The 13,137-nt window shown below is 41.0% G+C and overlaps 2 protein-coding genes across 2 annotated transcripts; one reads left to right on the top strand and one right to left on the bottom strand.

The window, feature by feature from the left end:
• Window positions 1-253: 253 nt before the first annotated feature.
• LOC137960084 (protein LEAD-SENSITIVE 1) lies at window positions 254-5,449 on the bottom strand. Its single transcript, XM_068807556.1, has 3 exons — window positions 5,250-5,449; window positions 2,795-2,949; window positions 254-1,005 (listed from the first exon to the last, which is right to left on the bottom strand). The coding sequence occupies exons 2-3, from the start codon at window positions 2,886-2,888 to the stop codon at window positions 368-370; spliced, it is 732 nt and encodes a 243-aa protein (XP_068663657.1). The 5' UTR covers window positions 2,889-2,949; window positions 5,250-5,449; the 3' UTR covers window positions 254-367.
• Window positions 5,450-5,774: 325 nt separating this feature from the next.
• On the top strand, window positions 5,775-7,099 carry LOC137959999 (pentatricopeptide repeat-containing protein At4g38150-like). Its single transcript, XM_068807440.1, has one exon. It carries the CDS (start codon window positions 5,849-5,851, stop codon window positions 6,818-6,820), a length of 972 nt encoding a protein of 323 aa, XP_068663541.1. The 5' UTR covers window positions 5,775-5,848; the 3' UTR covers window positions 6,821-7,099.
• Window positions 7,100-13,137: the final 6,038 nt, after the last annotated feature.

Here is a 13,137-nt window from a genome sequence, read left to right as displayed (position 1 = left end):
CAAACCACTTTCGACGTCACTGGTGCACATGTTAAGAAATAAAACGAATCTTAAGATGGTGGGTCAAGTTAAATTTAAGCATTTTATGTAAAACAACCAGATGCAGTGCGAGCAGAATTATCTGAAGAATATCCCTCCAGCTACGAGAAGACCAGCTTGGGTATCTATACTTTTTATTCAGATTGTGTGATCGTGATGCCACGGAAGAGGAGACTTCAATGCATCTTCTTCTACTCTTGGAATTGAACAAAGCTTCTAAAGAAAATAAATGGTTGAATTCATCAAATTCAATATACCCTTCAGTACATGCAGTATCATAGTATAACTTAACTATCTTTACTGAGAGGTTCTCTATTTAACCCTTTTCTCAGGCTACTTTAGTGCCTGATCCAGAAACTAGCGATTCCACTGGAATTTTAATGACATCTCGCCGCACTCCAATATCAGAGACCAACCGGCTAATGCAGTACATAGTCCCAGCTACAGCAGTCAAACCCGCGAAACTTGTAGTCAGGAAGCGTAGAGGTGAAGACACAATAGCAGTAGCAGCAGCGACAAAAGATGTAGCCTGACCACTCCGACCAACACTGATGTTGGTCACAACAAGAAGACCTGTCTTACAGTAGATTGCAAAATCTTCACAGTTATTCTTAAAAATATCATACCCTCCAAAGCCATTTTGTAGGAGATAATTGGCACGGTGGAGAGCATCATGTGGTGGATCTGAGACAGCAAGAGTGCACGTCCCTCCACGTGCTTTAGCAATGAAGAGAGCCGGTGTAACACCATATTGGAAGACGTAAAGATCTCCTCCAGCTAGGAAACAGTCGAGGCAGGACATAATGACTCCACTAATGGTTGTCTGATCACCACATATGGGGCATGGGTGGTCTGCTGGAGAAGTAGATGAGCTGAACAAGAAACGGTCCATGACAGTTCCTGTTCCTACCTCCTGACCACCTCCTCGTGTAAAGTGGATTACTTTGCCATCACCAATGTATATTCCTGATTTTGATAAAAACTCAGATTGGACCAACACTGAAGTTCTTATAAGCTTCGCAAAGATAGAAATCCAGATTTAGCTAAATCGATTAAAACCACAGTTTCAACACTGTAGTCCCAATAAGCGAGAAGTTTAAGCCTGTCTGGACTGACAGTGTTTCTTCTTTCCTCTCACAACTTGATAGAGTAGTGAGGCTTTATTTTTTTCTTTGAAAAAGCGGAGTTCAATTAAGAGAAAGAAAAATGCAAAGAAACAAAGCAGGCAGGCAACCAGCTAATAATCACCCAAAGAAACAGAATCACATTTCAGCTAAGTTAACGACAATATTGGACAGGAAATGACCCATACTAGAGGAATACCCAGGCTTTTTGGACCATAGCTTGTAGCACTAGTTCAAAATATACCTCAACAACAATCCTAGTGGATTATCATAGTGTTACTATTTAGTAATCCCTAAATTTATTACTTAATTGATATTTTTTATACAATTTATGGATCATTAGTATATTATTTATTACATGGTTTAATATTTAAAGGTTTTGTTATAGAACATGAATTGCTGCAACACAAACGACAAAATGCTTGGAATCATTGCCAAGAAGTTGACAATAAGGGCAAAGAACTCCAAATCTTTTACTGTGGGAAAGTATTCAGTGAAGGAGACATGAATAGAACGAGAAGACACACAAGGGGCAATCATAAGGCGGCAGAAGGTTCCTCCAAAAGTAGAATGTGAAATGGTGCAATTTTAGATTAGTTATAATATTGAGACACAAAGAAAATGTCAAATATAAGAATATGATATAATTAACCTGGATACTTACCATGCAAACAATCTTATGCCAATTGAAAAAAAAAAAAAACTAACAATAGAGGAAGCCATAAAAAAAAAAAAAAAAAAAAATCTATAGGGGAAAAATAGTCTATTATTATTTTCCTCTCCTGCACATTATCATAAATGAAGCTTCTCCCTTGCTTTAAAGGTAAGGATTTTCTCCTTCCCTTGACTGTTGGGAGCAAAATTTTGGGCCTAAGAGATGGAGGCCTCATTTCTTTGTGGTAATCCACTGTCTGCCTCATTTCTTTGTGGTAATCCACTGTCTGCCTCATTTCTTTGTGGTAATCCACTGTCTGCATGTCAAAGATCTAATATGCCAGAAGTCCAGTTGTCTCTAAAAGCTATATTGATTACACATTTCCCATGAAAGTTTTCCTTAACTTCAGTATGCTGAGTTTGTCATCACAAATGGCCTTCACCTCTGTGATGATTTTAGCACTTGGCAACCCCTATGATGCTGAATGGTTCCAGATCTATTAAGGGAATGTGGGTGGGGATAGGAGATCTTGCTTGCAGTGGGTGAAAAAGGGTTTGAGTGATTGAGCAAAAGAATGATTGGCAGCATTTGGGTAAATTACGTGAATTTCTTTCAGATCTTCCTTAAAATACATTTTTGGTAAATGCTAGCACATGCAACTCATACCAGTACCAGTGCACAAAAAAAATGTAAACTTTGACAGGAAATATGTCCAATTAACAGTAGGCAATTATGTTTCAAACATAGTAACTTCATAGTATCATATCCATGTGAGCAACGGAATGTAAGGTTTTTCATTTTTCAGTAAAGTAAGGTGATGCAAAGATGAGTGGGCTCCAGAACCCAAACCCCATCACAACAAAGGATACAGGTAGACCAAATGAAATGATATAAATACATGGAGGACATAAGGTCGGAACAAATGGAATACTAGGACAGTATAGAAGGTTTAAAGAGAAAGAAAAAAAAAACAGACCGTGGTGCGCATAGATATAAGCATTGCGCCAGGAATAAATGTGATCTCCTGGTTTCAATTGGCCCTTGTCGATCTTGTTAGAAAAGAGTCCCATCTCCCTTTTCAACTTCCTTTGTCCAAGTCCTCCCTTCACTTTACCTTCTACCAAATTTGTACTGTAGATAAGCTCAACACACAAAGAAGAAGAAACGTCTCAGAACAGAGAAAGTAACGTCAGCTCAGAACATAAGCTCGTTTAGTAATTTTTTGAGTTGTTTTGAACTAGAAATTGAAAAGTGCAATGCATGTACTCTGTTTTTTTTTTTTTTTTTGCCACCCCAAACAAGATGACGAAGGATTTTTTTTAAAGTTTCAATGAGATGCTATTCCTTGACTTCTTTTTAAATCATATTTAGGAAATAATCTTAGATGAGTCTCCTTGAAACTTTTTTTTTTTTTTATAACTCCATAAAAAAAAAGTTTCAAGGAGATTCTGTCTAAGATTATTTCCTAAATATGAATTAAAAAGAAGTCAAGGAATAGCATCTTCGCTACAATAGGTGATTCCAATACTCTCTTATTTTATTTTACTTAATTTTTTTTATTTTTGTAACAGTGTTTCAAATATTCCTTGACAAAAGAAAGAGCTGCCCATGCTATGAAAAGTCTAGAAGATGTGGTTGTCAATGCGTCAGTCAATTTTTATTTTTCTTGATTCTAGATCCTAATATCCAGTCAAGGTTTCTCAGTTCAAAAAAACGCTAACACTAATTCGTAATGTGAGCTGAAACCTTACAAATATATGACCCCTCTCCATCTCATGGCAGCAAGCTTTCCATTCAGCCAAACGGCAATCAGATACATTCGCAAAAGAGGGAGCTACTTGTTCCCATATTGTAGTGGGAAATGTTCTTCCCCTATCTCTGCGGGCTGAGTTGGTCTCACCCACTTGAGCTTGGAGGCTAGAGCCTCTCATATCAGTTGTTATTTTCGCTATTCTTTCATGAAATGCAATTCATAATTCAAATAAAAAAATGCTACACATTCTATAACTCTCGTCTTCTTATTAATTTCAAGTTGTCATTGCACCAAAATGTGTAAAGATAAAATATAGTTGAGAATTTTTTTATTTTTTCTTTTTTTGTGGAACTTGTGACAAATAAATTGCTATTAGAAGAGAGTTTTCATTTTGTTCTTTTTATTTCTTGCTTCCACCTTCTTTTCTTCTCCTTAATAATGAGGTTTTAGACAGAAAGGCTGAAATTTATTGGATACAAAAGTAGTTGGATGGGAGCTTGAATGGATGCTACTTCAAGAAGCAAGAAGCTGAGCAGCAAGCAGCCCCTCACTGTCCCATTTGGAAGTAGAAAAATTTTGATCCAGGATTATATCGTCCACTTCCACTAACTTCCTAATATACAAACTTTAAGTGCAGGGAAAAAAAAAAAAAAGATTCCTCATGGAAGAACCTGAAAATATGTACTTGATGATAAATCCTTTCAATGTTCTTCTTGAGGATTTAACTATAATCAATACTTGAGCACAACATGATAAACTATCTTCAAGAGTAAAGCTCGAACACAAGTGTATGAATACTATGAAGAGCTCCTGAGATAGAATCATCACTAAAACAGTGAGTTCCAGCTTTTGGATAATATTTGTTGAGCCCATAATTTGACCTATTGGAGTATGGACAGGTTAAGAATAACAATAGTGTGCTTTAAATATAATGATCAATTCTCATCACTCATAGAAAACTGACACTAAAACCATCTAAAAACCAAAATAAGGCAAGCACGTTTCAAAATAATAAATAATCAGATTCATCAAGAATTCCAATTCCCAAGCAACCACCCTACTATCTGTTCCCACAAAGTTCACAATAAATAATGTTCAGACTAAAATTAAGCAAAATCAAACCGCAGAAGGTTCATCAAGGAACTCAAGGCATATGATGAAGTATGGCAACTTGGCGCATAGATCAAATTGCCGACTGCATTTTTGAGTTGTGCAAAACCAAGTAATCCAGAAAGATTAATTTTGACAAATGAGGTGAGCATTGCTCTTTAAGTAGACTCAATGCCACAGTGATTTTTAATACTAATAAAGTCTAATTGAAGTCCAATAAACATCCAAATGAATCCGTTAACCAGCTCTAACCAGACAGACAAAAAGCCACAGCGGAGATGGATATCGATGAATTCATATAGAGAGGGCGGTGTCCCAGAGAGAGCGAGAGAGAAAGAAAGAGAGAGATCGAGATCTAGATCTAGATCTAGAGAGAAAAAAAACAGAAAGATTGAAATCATGCGAGGGAGAGGACAGAAACAGATCGTGATACGGGCGAAGTCAGACAGGAGAAAAGATAACGGCGATCATGATAAGTGTGAGCAAAATACAAATGGGAAGAAAGAGAGGGAACAAGATATGGAAGAGGCGATAGGCAGAGAATAAGAAGGCGAAAGAAGAGGTTTACCTGCAGCGAGGAGGGAGAAGAGAGCCAAATTGCCTTGAGAGGGACGACGACAATACCCTGAAGGCCAATGACGTCGTGAAGAGAAGAATAGCGTAAAGCTCACAGGAGGGGACGACTCCAACCTGTAAGTGCTTCCCGAATCTGTTAGTACAGAATTGATTCTAACTAAAATGGTAAAATGTGTTTATTCGACAACTGCGGGAAGGTACATTCTGTCTGCTGATCTTACTCTTTCAGTAAAAAGATAAGAGTGAGCTTTGGCTTTCAGATCGCCTTTCTTAGTGTGCAAGAAAAACTCTGATCATCACGAGTAAAACCAGCCCAGTGGGCCAATTCTTCCCAAACCTATAACATCGATATAAGCCCAACACACACTCTAAAGTTAAAACTCATGTTAACGAGCAATACCGAAATGGGCCTGACCTCAACATTGATTTTGTGTTTTTGGGTACCCCACCCATTAATCCATAATTAAACCATAAAACGAATCTTCAGCCCTGAGCTCGAGCCTTCCGTCTACATCTTTGGTTGCTGAAGCTTAACAGCGAGTCCCCCCACCTCGCCTCGATCCCTCCACTCGGATCACACTGTAACAAGGGATGTTGCTGATTCCTCGCCTCTCTCTCCTCAACCCTATTTTCATCACCAAGCGCCTTTTCTTCACTTCCTCCTTGTATCAATTCCATACCCGCCCCGCTCATACACTTTCCTTCTTTCCTTGTGTGGCGGCGTCGACATCTCTGGATGTCTCTTTCAGGTGGTGCTCTTCAAGCTTCTGCACGGACCAAACCCTTACTAAGGCACCTCTATCATCTTCATTTTTTAGAAGATTCAGCTCCAGCTCCAACTCGAACACTAATAGCCCCGTGTCTTTCAATTTCTCCGATTCGGAGGACGACGATGACGAGGAGGCTGATTCCTCCCAGAAAAACAGCGAGACCCGAACAAAGAAAATTGACAAGAGCAAGCTCCCTCCTCCGTACGATCCTTTCAGCAAGAAGCCCGTCATCGAAGAGCCCAAAGACCCTAAGAACCTCCAAGAAGTCTTCCACAACATGCGCAGCGATGATCTCATGTCCAACGCCGTCAAGATGTTTGATGCCCTGTCAAAAGATGGCCTCACCCATGAAGCCCTCGAGCTCTTCTCCCAAATCAAAGACAAGGGCCACATGCCTGATGTCATCGGCCACACGGCTGTCATTGAGGCCTACGCCAACGCCGGGCAGCCCAAAGAAGCCCTCAAAGTCTACATGCGTATGCTGGCTTCCGGAGTAAAGCCCAACGTCTACACCTACACTGTTCTCATCAAAGCCTTGGCAGCGGGTGACAAATTGGGGGATGCCAAGAAATACTTGCTGGAGATGATTGATAAGGGCATGCGCCCCAATGCTGGGGCATACGCCTCTGTCTTTGAGGCGTTTGTCAAAGCGGACAAGGTGGACGAGGGGAGACAATTCTTAGAGCAGATGAAAGAGAAAGGCTTTGTGCCAGATGAGAAGGCTGTAAGGGAGCAGCTGAGCAAACGAGGACAGGTATTTAGAGGAGTCATGAATTTTCTGTTTGGCAAGTGATTCAGTCTCTCTCTCATTGAATATAAATGGGTTGGCAGTATTATCCGTTTTAGTTTTAGCCTTTCTTCATTTGACCTAGAAGGAAAGTAAAAATGTAAGATTGCTAGTAAGTCTAATTTAGGTTCTTTCCTGCTACGATGAGTTCTAGCGTCTGGAGGTTTTCTGGTCTTGAAAACTGGTAACAGTATCTGCAGGATAATCTCGACAGAAGATTTGTTAAAACTATTGTTATTGTTATTGTTCTTGCAAGGCTCTGAGATTATAAAGTTTTGTTCTTTCTGAACCTTGTCTTCTATTCTGATCCGTAAATTTGTGCCTCCTCCACTAGGATAAGATTTTGTTAGACTTAGGTGTGCATAATGTCAAAATCTGTAGTCTTGACTAGATGGAGGTTACATGTCACCACGCATAGCAACCAACTTGTGTTTTTTTTTTTTTTTTTTTAAATGATGCTGAATTTTATTAAGAGAGCTCAAATGAGCAGATTACAAGAGGGAAGCTTTCCCAAACAATGAGAGATTGCTGGAAAGTTCCAAATTTTGCCAATTTATCAGCCAAAGAATTGGTTGATCTAGGAACAAGTTTCCAATTACAATGAATGGATATACAATATCAGCAATACCAACCAACTTGTGTTAAAATGATGAAGTCTTAATTTCGACCATTTTTCCCCACCAGACAGCAGAACTTGCAATGGGAAATCATCACCTCAATCCATTCAAATAGACAAACACAACTTCTGAAGATAAGATGTTACTAGGTAGGTGCTTTGCATGGTAGGAGGCTAAGCAATATCAGCAGGACTAAAATGTTTCAGTGCTTTCCACAGTATGAGTTGGATGAAGACGAAGCAGAATTTTGGTGGCTAACTTTAGTTTTGCTTTTAACTTTAGACCCATAGGATGAAACATGGGGGCTATTGTGCCTGAAGGATTTTTACAATCCTATGAAGAACGTCTTTGAAGCATTTTGTGGACCTCATTTTGGCCTTCTGTAAAAGGCAGAAAAAGCAGGTTTTCCTATGAAAAGCCAGTTTTTCTAAGATGCCTGTCCTGCAAGTCAACTTTTTAAGAAAGCTGAAACCTTTTTTTTTTATTTATCTTTTTCTTTGATAGGTGAGATAAGCTGCAATACTTGTTCTTATTCTCTTGAAAATGCTATATATATTGATACCAAGACTTTATAAAAGGTTTCAAAACAATACTTTGAAGAGCCAAGTAAAAAGTCAGTTTTGATGATTATAAATGTTCATGGTTGACACTATTTGGAGTATTACTAGAATAGTTTGCTGTAAGTATGCAGCGGTACATTTTGTATGCAGTGACATTGCATATCATGCTCTTGGCTGCTACTACTCTCTACCTTTTCCTTGTAAGGAAGTCCACACGAAAGTTTAGCTGCTCCGGAAAACATTGAGAGCTGAAGTTATGATTCAATGGCCTTGATTGTCATCCTTAGCTGTCCTGTTTACTTGGGTCTTGATTTTGTTCTTCTCTCATTCATTACTGGCAGTGGCAGGCAGGTTTAGTCCTCTCATGCTTATCATGATGCGACTTCTATGTTTGTTTCTATGCTTTATTTACTTGTCAAAATGTTCGAGGGAATCCCTGCTTCTCTTAATAGTTCCAGTTCAATAGGATTCTTTTTCATCATGAGAACTAACTCTGAGCTGAAGTGGTATTATGATGATGTCCACATTTGGCGTAATACTGCATTCCTAGCTCTGTGTAAGCAACTATGCAGGTTTTGATGAATCACTGGGATAAAAGCTGGAGGATAAAAAACGACAGGGCCCTTCCTCTAATATGTATTATTGACCAGAATCTTAAGAGAGACTTTCTGTAAGTGAATGCATACAGCATGGTGCTTGAAAATGCTTCAGCTTGTCGATATGGATTTCCTCAATTTGAGTCCCTTTCAGTAGAATTACAAACATGGCCATCTGCAGATCTTCACGACAACTTTTAACTGGTCCAAAAATATTGTGTAGCTCTATTGCTATTGCTATTGCTATTGCTAGAACAATTGACGTCTATAACTCGCGAGAAAAAAAATGCCCACTGTTGAGTTCTCCGAGATGGGCCGAGTAAGGAGATTGTTAGAAAATACAAGGGGAGTTAACCCGGGAAGCACGAAGCCACGGAGACTAGTAAACTGCCTAGTCGGTTTCCCGGGTTCGTTACTCAGTGAAGGTATCCCATCCCTGAAGCTATTTCATGAGCATCTGTAAATATTTCTTTCCTTGCGTTATATACTATAGCAAAAAGTGTAATAGCATACTCTCCACTCGATTCAATTCTCTAATGAACTAACTAAGACAAAAAATTCTCTAAGAAATCAGGCTTCCCTCCTCCCCTTCCACTGGGTGCCAGGTTGAGGCAAAGAACTCCACTACCGACACGATGGTCTTCCCTAAAAATGTTGTCGTCCCTGACGAGCCGCTGGTCCGCTTCCTGGTTGTCTTTATGTCGATATCCCGACCACCTCTAAAGGTGTGGAAATTTTCGCAGAGACGCGGGCAGACCTGGCCGGTATCTCTCTGTAAACAATGTTAGGGTCTCTGCTCGTTTCCAGCTTATGCAGTAACTACGGAATATTCAAAGAACGGGAATCTGTAGATCTACTTTCTTATTATGCACATAACCACCACATACAAAAAGAGAACAAACCCATCATAAGAGGACAATATTCACCTTCGCTTTTTCGTTCTTTGTATCTATTCATCATACTAAAACTCCATGCATATACCCCATCAAGAGATCTTTTCGAAATAATTTGAGGACCCATGAAATCCCTACTGCAGCACGATCTCAGTGATCCCGATCAGAGTGGTTAATGTCTGAGATATTCCATCCCCCGAACCGAACGACATTAATTAGATGCCGACTGCGGAGCTGAAGTGGAGAACTGGCGACGAGACAAGTACATGTTGGGGAAAACCAGAGAAGAAAAGGAGGGCACAAGGACGTAATTAGCTGGCGTGGCCGTTACCCATCTATTCACAGAGACTGCTGGTTGAAGAAGAAGAGAATGAAATGAGAAAGAGGGAGGCACACTGCAAGTACTGCAGAGGCATGGACTGTTTTTCGCCGCGACTAGTAACAGGAGAGCACAGAAACTTTGATCGGAAGGGACCGTCCCCGTCGCCAGTACTGCATGAAATTACATATTACTCAACATAGATGTAATATAAAGAAGAGGGTTCCTCGAGGCATCAGCGGCACCCTCCCAGCCGTTATGAAAACCAAGAAAGCAATCATCATCAGCCAATTCACCGGAGGAGGATGGCGGCGGTAGCTCGAAGGTGGTTCCTTCTCCGACGCCCAATTTTACTTTCTTCCTCGCTGGTTCTGGATAAGGTTCACTATATCCTTCTTGACCTACAGTTTGGCCGGCGCCGGTGGTGCGGGCGATAGTAGAAGTAAACCAACTACCGTGCTGATCATTGCTCGCCGGCATCAGCACCGCTTGACCCTCGCTGGGCTGAACTGCACCGGCACGTTGATGAAAATGGATATGATGGTGGGAGTGGAGTACGGTGCCGTCCATTTGACCCGGAGCTGCTGTTACACCTCCTGCTTCTTTTTTAGCAGCAGCTACTCGTTCTTTTAGATCTGAATGAGCTGCTCCGGTTATGCTGTTTTCCTCAAGTACTTGAACCGTGGGATCCAGGACGGGGGCAGAGCTCGTCCTCGGAGCGAGGGGTCCAATCGTATTAATGGAAGAAGACTTTTCCCACAATCGTACGACTTTCCCATCGAGCAGCTTCTGCTTGAGCGCCCCCAATAACCCACCGGGCGTCTCGCTGTCGTCTTCAAACGAGAAGGGTTGCTGCTCGCCATAGGGGCCCTTTCCGATCTGCGACCGATCATTACCTCCATCGCCTCCAACTCCAAGGCTGATATCATCGACCGAGGAGTCGGCGAAGTTAGTACGAGCGTTGGCGCCACGAAGGGCTCTTGCCGCATCATCGTAAGCCCGGGCGGCCTCTTCGGCTGTATCGAAGGTGCCGAGCCAAAGCCTGACCTTCTGCAGGGAGTCTTTGATCTCGGCCACCCACCTCCCGGAGGGCCTCTGCCGGACGCCCACGAATCTCCGTTGGGCTCTAGCGACCTTCTTCTTCGTCAGGGAAAGTTTACGCATCAGAGAGAGGGATCTGGGAGTCCACTTTCGAGATTAGAAATTGAAAAGCATGATACCACAGGGCTGCGTTGAAATGTGGTGAGAGGAGTGGGAGGCAGAATCGGGGGTGGGAGGGTAACGGACAACCAGAAAAGGCAGCATTTTGGTATACGTAATACGTAGGCTTTGTTCAAGTCTTTTAAACGTCGTTGTTGCTGGCGCCTTAAGTTGTATCGACACAATTAATAAACAAAGGGAGATAATCTGGAAGAGGCAAGATATCAGGCCTTTTTGGGACAATTGGAGCCACACAGATATCACTGACTTGATTACAAGGCAACCGTGACCAGCTCTTCTTTTGCATTCTGACTAGGCGTTTCTTATCTGTTTTTGCATGATTTATTACGGGTAAATAATGAAATTTAGTCCCCGTTGCTGTCCTTCTCAGAAAACGTTGGAAATTTATTTCTAGAGACTATTTTTCACCAGAAAAATGATATAATTTTTCAGGTTAATTCTTCAGCTAACATGAGCTTGAAAAAACATAAGCTATAAAAATAACGGGCTTCCACGCCCTCTTCCGATGCCGTCGATAACAGGTACCAATCTCTGCTGAAACATATTAAGAACAGGAAAGGAGAGGACGACGCTCCGCCGCTTCCTCTCTCTTTCTCGCTCTGGTTTCTGCACGGGATCTTATTTAAAAGCCGCAGGCCGAGGGAGAAACTCCTATCTCACGCGGTCACACGCAAGCCTCTTTGAGATTCCCACAGATAGGCACAACCACGAGGACCCTCGCCGTCGCCGTCTACGTTCCCGCCGTCCTTGTCCTCGCCACCTTGCCCTCCGTCTTCGACACCCAAGTCCTAACTCACCCGGAGTTCCTTCAGCACCACTGATCTAGGCGAAATCACCATGCGCAAAGACGCAGTATCAACGGAGTAGCCCTACAAATCACCCCGGACTCCATGAACAACAACTCCACAGTCTTCAACCGCTCCGACTATGGAAGGGCCCGGGCACCATCGCCTCCTTCAACTCCACCCTTACGATCAACATCTTCCTGGAGGAGGAATTGAAGATTAGAGGAGAAGCTTCCCAATAAGACGGAACATGTGCAACAGATTATCCTCATTTGAAATAGTAAGCGGACCCACAGCCTCCGCCGCCAGGCATCAACGCGCGAAACGTGGTCGATACTAGCTCTTCCGAACGCAGTTTCGGCGCTTTTCAATTTGTGTAGATTAGGGGGAGGGGTCGGGTCCCCTGTTGCCTTCTCCCTGAGAGGGAGTGAATATGGGTTTCTTGCTCTCTTATAGGCAGGAGAAGATGATGGGAAGAAGCCCTTGTTACCTCCAGCAATGGCCTCTATTTGTTCGTGTAGGAGGTGCCCAATGTGCTCCTGTATAAAATGTAAATAAATGATAACACTTATTCTATTATCCATTTCGATCAAAGTGGATGAAGTTATTCTATTGTCGATTTGTATCTCCAATTATCAATGGGCCATTTACCTTAAATGGGTAAATAAATAGATAAAATAATTTAAAAAATTAAAATATTTACAAATAAGTAATAATAACAAATAATATATATATATAGATACATACATACATACATACATATATATATATATATATATATATATGTATATATATATGTAGATAGATAGATAGATAGATAGATAGATAGATAGATAGATAGATATATGTGATCCAATACAAAAAATCATTTGGTGCGAAACGGTTATCTCAATCGTCCGATCATCATAATGGGACGACTAAGATAACCATTAATCGAACGGCTGCGATAGTCGTTGATAAGACGGTTAAGATAGTCATTTATCATAATCAGACGGCCGAAATAGTCGTTTTAAATGTTTCATACCAAATAATTTTTCATATTAGATCAGCCATATATATAAGGCGAGTTGTCTCACATCTCCTTGTCTCACTGTCTGACAAAAGATAGCAATAGAAGAGTTCAATGGGGAAGCTCGTACCCCCTTTTTTTCTTTCAATTAACCATAGAGGAGATCTCATTTTTTTTATATTTGTTTTAGATAATTAAATAAATAAGGTAGTGCCTCTCTCATATTGACTAATATGCTTAACAAAGGGTGATACCACCTCTCCCTTTAGAAACTTCATGTAAAAAATAAATTGATTAAACTAATTTTATATCTAAAATATGTT

Source organism: Aristolochia californica, unplaced genomic scaffold, assembly GCF_029961685.1.
Source record: "Aristolochia californica isolate CCGP_79_NKW_82.1479 unplaced genomic scaffold, dmAriCali1.0.hap1 SCAF_3, whole genome shotgun sequence".
Taxonomy (NCBI): Eukaryota; Viridiplantae; Streptophyta; class Magnoliopsida; order Piperales; family Aristolochiaceae; genus Aristolochia; species Aristolochia californica.
The sequence above is the reverse complement of the archived record's forward strand: the minus strand, read 5'-3'. Positions and strand labels throughout refer to the sequence as shown.